The following is an 18,273-nucleotide window of genomic DNA, read 5'->3' as shown; positions in this document are numbered from 1 at the left end:
TGGAAGAAATTTTGAGGGCTGGGGGTGCAGTTAAATGGCAGAGTGCTTGCCTAGCATACACAGGGCCCCAGGTTCCATCCCCAGCACTGGAAACAAAACAAAACTAAACAGAAGAATCTTGTGATGGGGGATGTTGCTCTGTGATCTAGCTGTAACTGCAGAAAAGAAAAAAATTAATTAATTTCTGGGCATATACTTATTGCATAATGGTCCATTTTGAGTAATAAGGATTTTGAAAAGCTCCTTTACACACTGAGGCACCTAGAAAGCCATTACCTGAGCCTGGGGAGAAGAGACCCATGGAGACAATAAGCTTCCATAGCAGGTGATCTTTAGGCTCAGCTCTAGGAGGAAGTGAAAGCTACAGCACAACTGTAAAAAGACCTGCATAAGCATTAAAGGAAGGTCCCAACAGAGAGCCAATCTACAAAGATCTGGAGAGCATTTTATTTTTTATTCTTTTCTGGTCATCATTTTTTTTTCCTGTCTAGCTTTAAACAAAAAATTAAGACACATGCAAAGAATAAGAAAGTACGGCCCAGTCACAGGAAAAAAGAAAAGAAATTAATGAAAACCATCTCTGAGGAAGGATACATTGGAGTTACTAGATAAGGGCTTTAAATTAACTATTTAAAAAATGCTCAAAGATATAAGGAACCATGGAAAAGAACTAAAGGACATCAGGAAAACAAATGTCTCAATAAATGGAGAATAGCAATAAAAATAAATTATAAAAAAGGAATACAAAGATACAATAGAGATAAAAACTAAAAAAATATTATAATATTCACTAGAGTGGCTCAATAGTAGATATGAGCAGAGATAAGAGGAAGAAGAATCAGAGAATTTGAAGATAGGGAAAATAAAATTATTCAGTCTGAGGAACAGAAACCAGACGAATAAGGAAAAAAGGAACAGACCCTTTGAGACTTGTGAGACACTACCGACATTACTCATATACACAAAATGGGAGTTCTAGAAGGAAAGAAGAAAGAAGGGGACAGGATATTTGAAGATATAATGGCTCAAAACTCCCCAAATATAATAAAAGGAATGCATCTATGCACACATCCAAGAAACCTGACAGAGTAGGATTAAGTCAAAAAGTTCCATACTGATATACATTATGGTGAAACTGTCAAAAAACAAAGAGGGAATTTTGACATCAAGAGAAGAGACTAGAAATATACAAGGAATCTTCAATAAGATTAATAATCAATCTGAATACGGTGGTTCATGCCCATAATACCAGCAACTCAGGAGGCAAAAATAATAGATTATCATAAGTTCAAGGCTAGCCTGAGCAACTCAGTGAGGCCCTGTCTCAAAATAATAATAATAATAATAATAATAATAATAATAATAATAATAATAACAACAACAACAACAACAACAACAACAATGACGACGACTGGGAATGTAGCTCCATGGTAGAAAGCTCCAGGTTCAATCCCCAGCACTGAAAGAAAATTAAATAAGTAAAAACACACACATACATATACACACACAAATATATACAAACATACACATAAATTTTCACATTAATATTTAGAAGATTTTGATTTTTTTTTTAGTTTAAAATGGCTTTTAATTGCAGTGCAACTAAAAAAAACATCTTTTAGAGATCTGTTTCTCTCTATTTATAAATTACATACTTGCTACCTCACTCTGGTACTGGATTGTCATGCAGAGAAGCATTTTATTGACTATAGCATATTAGGTTTAAATGGATTTCCTGGAAATGAACCAAGTGTTACAAATCCCTTACTTAGCAACTGAGTCTAAATTGAAGGTAAAAAGTTTTCAGGTAAACATGCATATGATGCACATTCCATAATGGTAGGGTTGCTAACAGATAATTTAAAAAAATAGAATTTATTTGTTGAGGTGAAATAAAACAGTTTAAGGAAGATGAGGTTACATTTACTAGAATAAAATTTCACAAGAGATTTTTTTCTTTAAAGAAAATGTGTGAGGCTGGCACATCTAAAGAATCCTGGCAAAGCATTTAGCCTCTCAACTGTTATCAAGGACCTTTCAAAGATCTGTCTCAGTTTCCATAGCAGGGAGGACAGTTAGGCAATCTTAAGCATGTGTACGTAACAAGGATTTTCTCTGGAAACTCTTTCCTGGATACCTTTCTGAAATTTTAAAACATGTTTTAGATAAAATTCATAGGAAGGTCTTCTTTTCCCCTAATATGAAACAAAGAAATAGAGATGAGTCAGTCTAAAAGTTTCAAGTTGTAGAAATTTTTTTAAAAAGCCTTTTAATTTAGAACTAAAAATTCTAACAAAGTTCAAACAAAGAAAAAATAACACCAGCAACTTAGGAGGCAAAAACAAGGCTCTACAATTGCCAGGTACTTAAGACTAATTTCATTTGCAACAGAAGCCAATCTTGAAGGGTAATCTACTGACAAAGATGACCAGTAAAGATAAATGTTCAATCTACATCTGTATGGATATCTTTATCCTCTCTCTGACATGACAACAAAAATATTCTAACCTTATTAAGGCAATTTAAAACTTAAAATAATAAATTAATTTTCACCTTTTGTTCTTTTAAGAAAATCTAGATAAATTATAAAAACATAATGCCTTCAGAAGTAATAAAATTATTATTACCTTCTTAAAATAAGAACACACTGCTAAGGAAAAAGTGAGTGATATGAATTTCTAAAACTATAAATATGATAGTGGAAATTAAAATTTTAATAGATAACTGATGTAACTGTAACAATGAAAAATAAATGGGTAATTTGAAAGATACAACAACAACAAACAGATGGTAAGCACAAGAAAAATTGAGACCTGGAGTGTCAGGTGGTCCAGTATTAGCCTAATGAGAATTCCAGAAGAAAGAAATGGAAAGGAAGAAATTTTTAAACAAGTATTAGAAAAATCCTTTGATTAAGGAAAGTTCTGAATTTTATTTTCTTTCATACTGGGGATTGAATTCAGGGGCATTTGGTCATCGAGCTACATCACCAGACCAACCAACTGATTGATTTATCTTTCTATCTATCTATTTTGGTACCAGGGATTGAACCCAGGGGTGCTTAACCACTGAGCCACATCCCTAAGTCCCCCCTTTTTTTGAGGTATGGGTACTGGAGATTGAACCCAGGGGCTCTCAACCCTCCTAGCAACTGGGATTATAGGCTTGTGCCACTGCACCCAGCTTCCCCAGTCCTTTTTATGGTTTCTTTGGTGGGGGCAGGGTACTTGGGATTGAACTCAGGGGCACTCAGCCACTGAGCCACAACCCCAGCCCTGTTTGGTATTTTATTTAGAGACAGAGTCTCACTGAGTTGTTTAGCGCCTCGCTTTTGCTCAGGCTGGCTTTGAACTTGGGAGCCTCCTGTCTCAATCTACTGAGCAGCTTGGATTACAGGCATGTACCACTGTGCCTGGGTCTTTTTATGTTTTGAGGCAGGTTCTCACTAAGTTGCTCAGAACCTTGCTAAGTTGCTAAGGTTGGTATCAAATTTATGATCCTCCTGCCTCAGCCTCCTAAATCACTGGGATTACAGGCGTACACCACTGTACCCAGGTTATGCATATTGTTTAAAATGTTTTCAGTTGTAAATGGACACAATACATTTATTATTTTTATGTGGTGCTGAGGATTGAATCCAGTGCCTCACACGTGCAAGGCAAGTGCTCTCACTGAGCTACAGCCACAGCCCTGAATATTTTAAATTTTGAGACATTTTTAAACATGTATTAGATACATGTTTAGCAACATGTCTTGCTAAATTGCTTAGGGACTTGCTAAATTGCTGAGGCTGGCCTTGAACATTCAATTCTGTCTTGGCCTCCAGAGTTATTGGATTACAGGCATGTGTCACCAGCCGAACAAGTTCTGAATTTTCAAACTGAAAAATCCATTCAGTGACAAGTGAAATGAGTGAAAAGATTCATGTCAATATACATCCATGTGAAATTTCACAATTTCAATGATAAAGTAAAAGTCTTAAAAGCTTATATAAAAGAGGAAATAAGACGATAAAAACATGAGACAAAAAGCAACAAAATGAGACAGGCTCACATCAGAATTCTCATTAGCAAGACTGGAAACCAGAGGGCAATGGAGAAGTGGTTTCAAAGGTGTGAAGTTCATTTTGATTTTGAAACCATTATTCAGCCAAATTATTACTAATGTGTGAGGTCAAGACTGACACATGTTTTTATACCTTTATTTTATTTATTTATTGTTACGTAGTGCTGAGGATCAAACCCAGGGGCCCGCACGCAATAGGCGAGCGTTCTACCACTGAGTCACAACCCCAGCCCCAAGACTGACACATTTTTGAACATGGAAGAACTCATAATGTTTACCACCTAATGCAAGTACTAACACTAATTACTTGAGAAAATTCATGAAAGAAAAAATAATTTGCTAATCCCAATAGCTTTGGCAAGAGGATAGAAGGTTCATCAACTTAGCAAGGTTTTAAGCAACCTAGTGAGACCCAACCCAGTGAGACCAGTTCCGAAATAAAAAATAAAAAAGATGGGGATATAGTTTAATGGTTAAGTGCCTCTGGTTTCAATCCTGGTACCAAACAAACAAACAACAACAACAAAAAGGAAAAAAAAAAAAAAAAGAAAAGAAAGAAAAAGAAAAAACAATTTGCAAGAAAGAGAATGACATGAAATTTTTAAAAATGTTACTTCTAAGGAGACCCTAGAAAGAAGAAAGAAAGAAAGAAAGAAAGAAAAAGAAAGAAAGAAAGAAAGAGAAAGAAAAAGAAAGATGACAAGAAATCAAAGATAATCCACTGGATGATGATTTCTGAAACATCCTCCCTAAAGCAGCAGGGGGTTACAGTATCCAATATAGGACTTTTATATTCTGAGTCCAAGCACAATATTTTGTTAGCAGTAAGTACTTATATAATCACAATTCAGCAAAATTCTGTTTTTATTTTATTTAAATTTTAGAGAAATCTGTAGACAAAAATATAAATTATCTAATAATAGATGGAATATTACAAAACTGAGAGAGGGTAAATGAAAGAAAATTTATCAAATAGGACTAAATTTAGCATTTGAGTTACAATGGTAATCTCTGGAAGGGGAAGAGAGCCCAGAACATTGCTAAGGGGAGTTATAACAGTGGTAGTAAGGGAGGGTGTTTTTTCCCCTTTTCTTTCTTATGACTTTCTGTTTAATTTTTTTTGTTTACCCCATAAAACTTATTTTTAAAAGGGAAAAACAGGTCACTCTCATCAATAAAGGGTACAATAATTATAATATGAAATTTCACAATTTCAATGATAAAGCAAAAGTCTTAAAAGATTATATAAAAGAGGAAATAAGATGATAAAAACATGAGACAAACCCACTTGAATCAAATGTGTGAAATATGACATGTCAAGAACTATGTAATGTTTTGAACAACCAATAATAAAAATTAAAAAAAAAAACATGAGACAAAAAGCAACAAAATGAGACAGGCTCACAACACAATTCTCATTAGCAAGACTGGAAATCAGAGGGCAATGGAGAAGTGGTTTCAAAGGAGTGAAGATTGAGATGTCCAATAGAATATGGACTAAGTGGAGAAAATGAGATAGTATATGTAGTTGATAACATTAAAAATTATAAGTTAAAAAATAAACTTCAGAAATTACCATATATTATAAATTAATCCTACTCATATAAAACAATCTTATGAATGAGTGTGAATACATAAATATTGGTAAGATGTTTTCAGATTTTTAACAATAATTTACTCAAATGACAAGAGTCTTTGAAGAAACTTCATTACTGTAAACTACATTTTTTTCTCCTTGGTGGTACTGAGGATCCCACTCATGGCCTCATGCTTGCTAGGCATACGCTCTACCACTGAGCTACATCCCCAATCCTGTGAACTACATTTTTAATAAGAAGTTTTTTTTTTAAAAAAAATTTGTATTTTTAGAAGTAGTTGGACACAATACCTTCATTTTGTTTATTTTTATGTGGTGCTGAGGATTGAACCCAGGGCCTCACACATGCTAGATGAGAGCTCTACCACTGAGCCACAATCCCAGCCCCTAGTAAGAAGATTTTTAAACTTGAGTACTTTTAAATCTAAACTACATTTTTTTTACTTTATTAATCTTTTTATGTATGACAGCAGAATGCATTACAATTCATATTACACATATAGAGCACAATTTTTCAGATCTCTGGTTGTATATAAAGTATGTTCACACCAATTCGTGTCTTCATACATGTACTTTGGATAATGATGTCCATCACATTCCACCATCATTTCTAACCCCAATGGCCCCCTTCCCTTCCCCTCCCACTCTTCTGCCCTATCTAGAGTTTGTCTATTCCTTCCGTGCTCCCCCTCCTTACCCCACTATGAATCAGCCTCCTTATATCAGAAAAAACATTTGGCATTTGTTTTTTGGGGATTGGCTAACTTCACTTAGCATTATCTTCTCCAACTCCATCCATTTAGGCAAATGCCATGATTTTATTCTCTTTTATTGCTGAGTAACATTCCATTGTATATATATGCCACATTTTTTTTTATCCATTCATCTACTGAAGGTATCTAGGTTGGTTCCACAGTTTAGCTATTTGTGAATTGTGCTGCTATAAACATTGATGTGGCTGTGTCCCTGTAGTATGCTGTTTTTAAGTCCTTTGGGTATAGACCAGAGGAGAGGGATAGCTGGGTCAAATAGTGGTTCCATTCCCAGTTCTCCAAGAAATCTCCATATTGCTTTCCATATTGGCTGCACCAATTTGCAGTCCCATCAACAATGTATGAGTGTACTTTTTTCCCCACATCCTCGCCAACACTTAATTGTTTGTATTCTTAATAGCTGCCATTCTGATTGGAGTGAGATGAAATCTTAGAATAGTTTTGATTTGCATTTTTCTAAATGCTAGTTATGATGAACATTTTTTCATACATTTGTTGACTGACTGTATATCCTCTTCTGAGAAGTGTCTTTTCAGGTCGTTGGCCCATTTATCGATAGGGTTATTTGTTTTTTTGGTGTTTAGCTTTTTGAGTTTTTTATATATCCTAGAGACTAGTGCTCTATCTGATGTGTGAGGGGTAAAAATTTGCTCTCTATTCACCTCACAGATTGTTTCTTTTGCTGAGAAGAAACTTTTTAGTTTGAATCCATCCCATTTATTGATTCTTGATTTTAATTCTTGTGCTATAGGAGTCTTATTAAGGAAGCTGGGGCTTAATTACACATGATGAAGATTAGGGCCTACTTTTTCTTCTATTAGGTTCAGGGTCTCTGGTTTAATTACTAAGTCCTTGATACATTTTGAGTTGAGTTTTGTGCATGGTGAGAAATAGGGGTTTAATTTCATTTTGTTGCATATGGATTTCGAGTTTTCCCAGCACCATTTGTTGAAGAGGTTATCTTTTCTCTAATGTATGTTTTTGGCACCTTTGTCTAATACAAGATAACTGTAATTGTGTGGGTTTGTCTCTGTGTCCTCTATTCTGTACCACTGGTCTACCAGTCTATTTTGGTGCCAATATCATGCTGTTTTTGTTACTATTGCTCTGTAGTATAGTTTAAGGTCTGGTAAAGTGATGCCACCTGCTTCACTCTTCCTGCTAAGGATTGCTTTAGCTATTTTGGGTCTCTTATTTTTTCCAGATGAATTTCATGATTGCTTTTTCTATTTCTTTGAGGAATGTCATTGGGATTTTGATTGGAATTGCATTAAATCTGTATAGTGCTTTTCGTAGTATAGCCATTTTGATAAAATATTAATTCTGCCTATCCAAGAGCAAGGTAGATCTTTCCATCTTCTAAGGTCTTCTTTAACTTCTTTCTTTAACATTCTGTAGTTTTCATTGTAGAGATCTTTCACCTCTTTCATTAAATTGATTCCCGAGTATTTTATTTGTTTTGAGTCTATTGTAAATGGAGTAGTTTTCCTCATTTCCTTTTCAGAGGATTTGTCACTGATATACAGAAATGACTGTAATTTATGGATGTTGATTTTATATCCTGTTACTTTGCTGAATTCATTGATTAGTTCTAGAAGTTTTCTAGTGAAACTTTTTGTGTCTTCTAGGTATAGAATCATATCATCAGCAAATAAGTGCTAATTTAAGTTCTTCTTTTCCTATGCATTTCTTTTGTTTGTCTAATTGTTCTGGCCAGTACTTCAAGAACTATGTTAAATAGAAGTGAAAGAGGGCATCCCTGTCTTGTTCCAGTTTTTAGAGAGAATGCCTTCAATTTTTTCTCCACTTAGAATGATGTTGGCCTGGGGCTTAGCCTTTACGATGTTAAGATATGTTCCTGTTATCCCTAATTTTTCTAGTGCTAAATCATATTTTTATTAGCCATTTATCAGTCTGTAAGTATGCACTAAGTAATGTTTTTGGTATTATTCTAAAGAGAATAAGATGTAATTTTAATAATGTTTAAAATATTAACATATTAATTATTCTAGCTGTTACCCAATCTAGTGAACTTCAGACACATTATTAGTCTCTAAACAGTATTTTATATTTGGAAAAAACTAAAACTGAACCAAAATTGGGGACTTTTTGTATATAAAAAATTTTGATAACATATAACATCATAAAAATCAAGTAAGTTGGATTTTTGGTATTAGAAAACTCTAAAAACTATTAACATTATTAACTGTCTATTTTTGCTTCAAAGAACATTAAAATATATCTAGTAAAAAAATAATTTTTTCTTACCAGGCTATTTTCTTTCCAGGCTTCTGGGAACTTGGGTCTCTGTTTTTCCCTAGATACAAGAACCTGCATATCTTCAAAAGTAGGATGATTTCCAACTTCTGTCTGAAAAGCCATCTGATATTCTGGTACAGATTCACCTGTGCGTGTGTAGAAAAGAATGACAATATTTTCTATTATCATAAGTGAGAATGATAGGGGTATTTTTGATAGCAGGTAAGCAAAAGAAATTGTACATGTTAAAACCTTTCAGGTATTTAGAAATCCTGTTATAGGTTTAATGCTTTATTAATAAATACTGAGAATAGTCTCAAACATTTTTAAGAAATCAAATGGTAATTTCAATGACAAGAAGGTTTTTTTTTTTTTTTAATTGCTGCTAGGGATCAAACTGAGGGCCTTGTACATGCTAAGAATGAACTCTACCACTGCGCTATACCTCTAGCTCTATACCTATACCCCTGGACAGTTTGTTTGTTTTGTTTTTAATTTTTTAGTTATAGATGGACACAATACATTTTATTTATTTATTTATTTATTTTTATGTGGTGTTGAGAACTGAATCCAGTGCCTTACATATGCCAGGCAAGTGATCTACCACTGAGCCCCAACACTAGACCTTTCCGTTTTCTTTTTGAGACAGGGTCTTGCTAAGTTGCCCACATTGGTCTTGAACTCTTGGACTCAGGCGATTCTCCTGCCTCGGCCTCCTGAGTGCTGAGATTACAGGTAAACACCACTGCACCTGACTTAATAAAATGTTGATAAAATTAAATTTATTAATAAACATACTGTGCCATACAGAAGACCCCTGGGACCAACACTTTGAAAACCAATGGTCTAGTGGAAATCTTGGCAAAGAACCAGGAGAACTAGACACTTCCTGGATCCTCATCCCTGTCCCAGCCTATTGAAATGACCTAATAAATTAGAAGGAAGAACACGAGGATGGGGATTAGGGCAGTTAGGTTCTAATCTTGAGAGCATCTCTACTTCAGAAAACTCATTTAACCATACAAACACACACACACACACACACATACACATATGGTAGCTCAGTGGTAGAGGACTCACCTTGTGTGTCTAAGGCACTGAGTTTGAGCCTTGGCACTGCATAAAAATAAACAAATAAAATAAAGGTATTGTGTCCATATGCAATTAAAAATATATATATATATACTATAAAATATAAATATAAAATATAGGGCTGGGGATGTGGCTCAAGCGGTAGCGTGCTTGCCTGGCATGCGTGCGGCCTGGGTTCGATCCTCATCACCACATACAAACAAAGATGTTGTGTCCGCCGAAAACTAAAAAATAAATATTAAAAAATTCTCTCTCTCTCTTTAAAAAAATATAAAATGCCATCTGTGAACTGCAATATATTTTATATTTATAAAATATAGTATATATAAAAAGTATATATATATTTGATTGTATATGGACACAATACCTTTATTTGTTTATTTTTATGGAGTGCCAAGGCTCAAATCCAGTGCCTTTCACATGCAAGGTGAGTACTCTACCACTGAGCTACAATCCCAGCCCCTTGTATTATGTTTCCAAAACAATCCATAAATTCCTTCAACAGTATTAAAAAATTACTGATTAATTCTATAATTTCCGTAATCTATACAGCAGAGCCCAAGTTATTAGAATATGATACTACCTATAAATACAAGTAATATTTTTTCATACTGTGAACTCTGAAGCAATACTTAGTTCTGACCAATTACTATTAACACTGAACTTGAGAGACAAATCTGTTAAATCATGCCAGTTAGCATATCATTTTTTCCTTGAAACTCATTATAAAACCTCAATTCATGCCATCTGTGAACTACAATATATTTACTAGTATATAGTATATATGTCTCTTGAGATATACACAGAACACATACATACACATATATTTCAAGTATTATTTATTAGCTGCTATTCTTCAAATGTTGGCTTAGTAAAATAATTAAAAATACACAATTCTACTTATTTGTTTCAATTATGTTCAAATTTAACTAGAAAACTTGCTAAATGAGATTGATGTGCAATCTTGTATGAATGCAGTGACATTAAGAATTATCAAAGAAATCAAGTGTGGTGGTGCACACTTGTGAAACCTATTTGGTAAGTTAAAGCAGGAAAACTGCAAATTGGAGGATAGCCTAGACAACCGGGTAAGACCCAGTCTTGAAATAAAATTAAAAAGGGTTGGGGATACATAGCAGATGTGGAATATACCTGGATTCACGCCCCTGTACCAGAAAAAATTTTTTTAAAAAATTAGCAAATAAATAAAAATCTACTAAATCTTCATGGTTATACATCTAATTGTTCAATAGATACTTGTTTAGAGCTAACTTAATGTGAGCACAAAAATGAATGTTAATAACAAACTTGTCATGGGAGATAATAGACTCACTGGATTTCCTTAAAACTTTATAATCATTGAATTGCTCAAAGGAAGTTTTACAATCTCATTTTCTTTCAAAGTGTCCAGGACAGATCAAGAATTCAACATTATCCCATACCATTCCCTGCTTCTCACCCCATTTGCTAATTAGGTCTCTACCAGTTAGAGACTTTTTAGTTCCCTTCTCAAATTATACTTATTTGCTTTCTTCCTTTTACATTCTCTTATTCTTTCTTCCTTCCCTTTCCTTTATTTAAACTTTGTAGCATTTCACTCTTCCTTTATAATAAGGACACATAATTCATTTATTTTACTAATATTTTATATAGAGAGCTTTATTAAACAATGTTTCCATTTAATAATAAAGTATGTACTGCATTTTGAGGTATATCATAAAAATTTAAAATGTCTTGTTAGAATTTTATAATTATTATATGCTATTCTCTAGGTTTATTAATGAATTTATATGATCCTTTTTTCTTTCAACTTCCACCCCATTTCATTGTTAAAATTTTTTCAAAGTGCCTTGTGCTTTCTTAACAATTTTCTTCCTATATCCCCTGTAATATGATTGTTATCTTCTCTATTTCACAGAAACTCCTCTAAAAAAATGCCAATGACCTCCTCCCATTCAAATTAAAACACCATTCCTCAGTTCTATTTCATCTTGACTTTGAATTACATTTATTGTCATAAATCTTAGTTCTTAAAGATTTCTAACATTGACTTCTAAAAGACACTATGATTTTCAAGTTTTCTTATTATTTTTTGATCATTTATCTTCTTGGTGGGGGAATGCCCCAATATCCAATCTTTAATAACCAATTTTTCTCTCTTCTCATTTGTTCTGTATATAGGAGTACATGTACTCATAAATTCTGTCTCTTTCTCTCTGGTGCTGGGGAACCCATGCTAGGCAAGTACTCTACCACTGAATTACTTTAATCTTAATTTTCTCAATATCTTTTTTTTAAGGTCTTTAAAAATAAACTCTTAAGGAACTGCAGTTGTAGCTCAGTGGTATAGCGCTTGCCTAACATGTGTGAGGCCCTGGGTTCAATCCTCAGTATCACATAAAGAAAAATAAATAAAATAAAAGTCTTTTATCCATCTATAACTACACACACACACACTCAAAGTTAAAAATAAATAAATTCTCCAGTTGTTTATCAATACCTTGTCCAAACACATCCACAATTAAATTAACCTTCTAATATAAACCAAGATCTATTCCTAAACTTGTGGCTGCTATCCTCACTATTTCTCAGACCTCTGAATGCTTCTCAATTCTTCTAACAGCTAATACAGCTTTCTCTGCATTTGCTCTCAGATGTACTACTCCTTCACCATTTCCATAGTGAGATTATAAGATATCTTAAAGCAATTCTTTTTTTATTCCATTATTTTTACTTTTCACTATGGTAAAATATACATAAAATTTAGCATTTGAACCATTTTTTGAACCATATTTAAGTGTATAGTTCTGTGGCATTAATTATATTCACACGGTTGTGCAAACATCATCATCTACCTTTAGAACTATTTCTATCTCCCTAAATTGAAACTCTCTACCCATTGAACAATAAACCCCATTTCTTTTTTCAATTTTAATTATTTCTAGTTCTTTTCTATTTTAACCCATCCTACATATTTGTTAAAACAATTTTGTGTAATAAGACCTAATCGTCATTCCCCATCAAACATCTGATATTGCCTTTTTTAATGCTTATGTGGTGCTGGCCTTGCACATTCAAGGCAAGTCCCTCTACCACTGAACTACAACCTCAGCCCCTGATAGCACTCTTCATTATTTATAAGATCAAAAGCAATAGTCATTCTTTGATTATTGAAAAATTAGTAAAAATTTTAAAAATTATGTTGCTGGTGACAGTATACTAATACTGATGAAAGATCATTTTAGTCAGACATGCTTCTGAAACCAAAATACTAGATTAGAATGTTAAAAAAAAAAACCTGTGCCAAAATTCTAAAAATAGAATCCTTGTGATATTATGAGAATTATTGCTGTTTTCAGAAAAATGCCTCAATTGAGACTCTGTACTTCTAATTAACTAGAATGTACTTCTGGTGACTCCAGAAGCTGAAGCAGAAGGATCCTTAAGTTTGAAGTCAGCCTGGGCAAGTTAGTGAGACTCTGTGTCAAAAATATAAAGAGCCAGAAATATATTATATACATCTATTATATATACACACACACACACACACATGTGTACATACACATACACACACATTTCTGGGTAGTAACTGGATGACCTATAGTTAATTTAAATAACCATTAATTCATTTCATTATCTATTTAGAATTATAGACTAATTTTTAATGCTTAATGCCTTTAAAGCAAAAACAACTCAACCTCACTATGAATTTGTTTTTATTAAACAGATCTACTTCATAAATTTGTCCAATGCTAGCTCTCTTTTCTATGCTTTTCATGGTATTATTCCTATAAGACTGCATATATCAAATCTTTTTGTATAGTATCCAGGAGAATGGGATATACAGATTGATAAAGTTTTTATATGATAATAGTGATGATGTAAAATTCTAACAAGGGGAGAAAAGCTATAAATCACTTTGACTATTTCAAGTAAACCTCAAAGAAGCAATCATATTAAATGAATATTCCTTCACTGAAAGAAGGGAGAAGAAGAGAAGTTCAGAAAGACAGAGGGAAATGGAAAGAGAATACGGGAGGAGAAAATAAAAAAGAGAGGGAGGGAGGTGAAGATGTAGGGGAAAAAGGGGAGAATGAAAAAGAAAATGTGTTTACAAATAACCCATTGTATGGCACTAGAGCAGATTATGCTAAGTGAAGCTAGCCAATCCCTAAAAAACAAATGCCAAATGTTTTCTTTGATATAAAGAGAGCAACTAAGAACAGAGCAGGGAGGAAGAGCATGAGAAGAAGATTAACATTAAACAGGGACGAGAGGTGGGAGGGAAAGGGAGAGAGAAGGGAAATTGTATGGAAATGGAAGGAGACCCTCATCATTATACAAAATTACATATAAGAGGAAGTGAGGGGAAAGGGGAAAAAAAACAAGGGAGAGAAATGAATTACAGTAGATGGGGTAGAGAGAGAAGATGGGAGGGGAGGGGAGGGGGGATAGTAGAGGATAGGAAAGACAACAGAATACAACAGACACTAGTATGGCAGTATGTAAAAATGTGGATGTGTAACCAATGTGATTCTGCAATCTGTATACGGGGGAAAAATGGGAGTTCATAACCCACTTGAATCAAATGTATGAAATATGATATGTCAAGAGCTATGTAATGTTTTGAACAATTAATAATAAAAAAATCACATCACAAAATATTAAAAAAAAAACAAATAACCCATTGCTTCTAATTCCTTATAAATGTCAATTCAAGAAACAAATGTAGCTTATCTCAATGTTCATAGAGTCCATCATGAAAAAGACAACACCTAAAGCAGAGATTAACATAGAAAAACCATTACTGGCAATTAATTCAAATTGTACTCAGATGAAAACTTGTAGTCCTTTTTAAAACAAACAAAACAAAACAAAAAAAAAAACAATGTTCTGATTCACATCTTCTAATAATGTCTCTGAACACTAGATGGCAATGAACTAAAGGTTTAAACAAAAGTAAAAAAGACGTTTCCATAAAAACTGAGTTACTTAATATATGTGAGACAGAGATATAACAGTTTCACTTCAAAATATACATCAACTTATGACAGCAGTTCTTACCTGGGAAGAGGTCTGTACATCTCATAAATATCTCCCAATAGATTAATCCAAGAGCATACATGTCTACTTGTTTCAAAGCTGATTCACAGTCCCTCAGATTCACAGCTCCTTCTAGCACTTCTGGTGCCATATATCTAATTGTGCCAACCTGATAAATTAGAGTGATACTTTCAGAAATAGAATGTGGTATGTTATTTGACCCTAAGCATGTCACTGACATAAATAATTTATCTCAACTGTGCCCTTTTTGAACAACTGAACTGTGGAAAATTCATTTCAGCAAATGCTATTCATCAATCAGAAAGAATAAACTAGGAATTCCCATGTGTATCAATTTTAAAAACTTAAGGCATAGTAAGAAAATTATAAAACATTGTGTATATAATTTAATATATATTTTACATATATATGTATATATATATATACATATATATGTATATATATATACGTACACATTAGTTGTAGATGGACACAATATCTCTATTTATTCCTTCATTTTTATGTGATGTGTAGGATCGAACCCAGTGCCTCACACATGCAAGGCAGGTGCTCTACTGAGCTACAGCCCCAGCCCCCTAATATTTTTAAAAGTCACAAAAATACATGTATGTATATATAGACATGTGTATGTGAATACAGAGAAAAGGGTAAGGAAGGATATGTTTAACATTGCAATAGTGACTGTCAGATAGTGAACGATCTTATATCAAAATTGGGAACTCTACTCTTGCTTCAAAAATCAATTCCTGCATACTCCTTAATGTTTGTCAAAATGACTTAGAATGACAGTGATTTTCAAAATGAACTGATAATTTTAAAAGGTCTTTTATGCAATGTATTTGGTATTTCTTAATTTTATAATTCCTAATATTCTATAACTGGAAGTTTATAAGGATAATTGTCCTGAACATAATTTCAAAGTATGTTAGTGTGATGTTTTTTGTATACATTCACCTCACTTATGGCTGCATTATCTTCTTCCCCTGGGCGCACCAGTCTATTTCCAGTCAGCCTCATGGACAACCCAAAGTCACTAATAACACAGGTTCCATCATTTTTCACCAGGACATTTCTGCTGTTTAAATCTCGGTGGGAAATTGCAGGCTTATAATGGTCTGTTTGGACAATTTCAAATATTTATTAATGCTTAAACAGAACTACTGAATATGAAATGAATATACAAGTAACAGAAACTACATAAACATAGAAGATGTTATTTTTCTGCCCTTTAGTTTTCTAATTAAAAAAAAAAAGCATAAGAAACCAAAATTTTAACTCACTTATCACTATTTTATAATGTGTTACCACACAACACTTGTTGCATGTATAGGTAATTAAGCAGTAAATATTCAGCTTAATCTAACAATAAACATGCTGCTGCTTCTAATTCTAACACAAATTTGTTTTTTCTCTTCCTTTCTAGGGCAGCAAAAGGAGGCAATATAGAAAGGCATATCTGACAAATTGGCATAAACACCAAAAAAGTCAGCTTGTCTAAAACAAAAACAAAGATCAATAAAAAAACTAATGTGGTTCTAAAATTTTCACGTCTTAAGAGTGTTCTTTTTTAAAAAAATTTTTAAGTTGTTGATGTACCTTTTTATTATTTTTTTAATATGCAGTGCTGAGGATCGAACTCAGTGCCTTACACATGCCAGGCAAGTGCTCTGCCACTGAACCCCAGCCCTAGCCCCTTAGAGTGTTCTTCTATAGCTTAATAGGTGAAACCTGTGACAGCACATCCCGGTTCTGCCTGAGATTTTGCCATGTCTCTGAGCCCACCTCAGCTCTTCAAATCTAACTAGAAATAATTTACAATGGACCAAGAGAACAAGTAGAGAAGCTGGTATCTTCTAGAAAGTTATGAAAATTTGTTCTTTGATTTTACAGAAGTAAAGCAGTATTATACTGATTCTATTCTTAATTAACCTTAACACTACACCATAAGCTCCATGAAAGTAGAAAGAGAACATATGAAAGTAGAAAGAGAACATATTATATCTGAACTTAAAAAGGTCTGGCACAGAGTAAACAGTAAATTCTTGCTGATTGAAAGATTGAAGCTAACCTAAGCCTGTCATCTAAAACATTATATTATTTTTTCTATATATATAGGGAAACATTGTATAAACCTTGTATTTAAAAAAATATAGCTCTCTGTCACAATTTCTGAAATTTAAAATATTTCCCTAGGTATATAGAGAAAAAGAACAATTAGAATCAAGTCAATAACAATTATAATCAAGTCAATTATTGAATGATTGCATTTAGTATTTGCATTTAGATTTAGTATATAGACATTACTTCCATTAGTAAGCATTCAAATGCAATTTATCAACAGTGAAATTACAGAGGATCATTTTGTTGATATAAAAACTAAATCTACAAAACATTTTCTTCTCTTTCTACTTATTTTTATTAGTGCATTATAGTTGTACATAATGATGGGATTTGTTGTTACATATTTGTACATACACACATTATAATTTGGCCAATATCACTCCCCAGCACTTCATCCTCCCTTCTCAACTCCCACCCCCTTGTCCCTTTTCTCTACTAATGTACCTTTGATTTTCATGGGATCCCCACCCACCACCTTTTTTTTCTTTTTTCCCTCTCTTGCTTCCATATGAGAGAAAACACGATCTTCTGAGTTTGGCTAATTTCATTTAACATAACGGTTTCTAGTTTCATCCATTTTTCTGCAAATGACATAGTTCCATTTTTCCTTTTTTTTGAAATTTTTTATTTTCAACAAAACATTTTGAAGAAAAAATAGGAGTTAAATTTATTCATCTAAGAGTTGATTTCTTTCTCATTTTCTTCCTTTCTCACTTTCTGTTCCAGTCTCCCATAGCTTATATTTAACTTGGCTTCTACTCAATTCCTGTAATAGCCACATCTCTTATACTCTGAAAAAAACTAAATAGAAGTAGTGGCATAATCTTGAGCTAATATTTATATAGGAAACTTTATGGAAACATTTGATGATGTATACTAATATCAAATCAATATTTAAAGATCTCATACTTCAGGGAAAACTAAGCTAATGAGGAAGAATATGTGACAAGTTATTTCCTGCTATTACTAAAAAGGAAAAAGAAAAGGTAGGGAAACGGAGTAAGAGAAAAAAGGCGGTAGGGAAGATAGAGGAAAAGAGAGAAGAGAGGACTCAGCACCAAAGCAAAGGGTAGAACTACAGAGTTGACTTTCCCCTTCTAAGTTCCCCTAAGTATTCTTTTTAACCTTTTTGAGTGTGTAAGCCAGGGGCAGAATATACAATGATTTTGCCTTGGGCATAATAATGCATTAGGCAAATATGTCAAAAAAAAGTATAATATTACTTTAAATATATTTGTGTGTATATATATTTATATCTATTAATTATACTTTCATATATTTTATAATTTATAAAACATGTTA

General features: G+C 33.1%; 1 protein-coding gene across 3 annotated transcripts in view; it reads right to left on the bottom strand.

Annotated features, from left to right (window-relative positions):
* Bmpr2 (bone morphogenetic protein receptor type 2) overlaps positions 1–18,273 on the bottom strand; it is a 185,218-nt gene that overhangs the window by 17,547 nt on the left and 149,398 nt on the right. For 2 of the 3 annotated variants that reach the window (XM_046462958.2, XM_058578161.1), the window contains exons 8-11: positions 15,805–15,965; positions 14,851–14,998; positions 9,775–9,810; positions 8,704–8,840 (exon numbers count right to left, since the gene is read on the bottom strand). In XM_046462958.2, coding sequence (XP_046318914.1) covers positions 8,704–8,840; positions 9,775–9,810; positions 14,851–14,998; positions 15,805–15,965 — 482 coding nt within the window. The remainder of the gene's footprint in view (positions 1–8,703; positions 8,841–9,774; positions 9,811–14,850; positions 14,999–15,804; positions 15,966–18,273) is intronic. The other variant, XM_046462960.2, reaches the window with a different exon arrangement.

The sequence above is a fragment of the Marmota monax genome, unplaced genomic scaffold (genome assembly GCF_021218885.2).
Source record: "Marmota monax isolate L192 unplaced genomic scaffold, Marmota_monax_Labrador192_F-V1.1 WCK01_AAM20220418_F8-fsc00095, whole genome shotgun sequence".
Taxonomy (NCBI): domain Eukaryota; kingdom Metazoa; phylum Chordata; class Mammalia; order Rodentia; family Sciuridae; genus Marmota; species Marmota monax.
The sequence above is the reverse complement of the archived record's forward strand: the minus strand, read 5'-3'. Positions and strand labels throughout refer to the sequence as shown.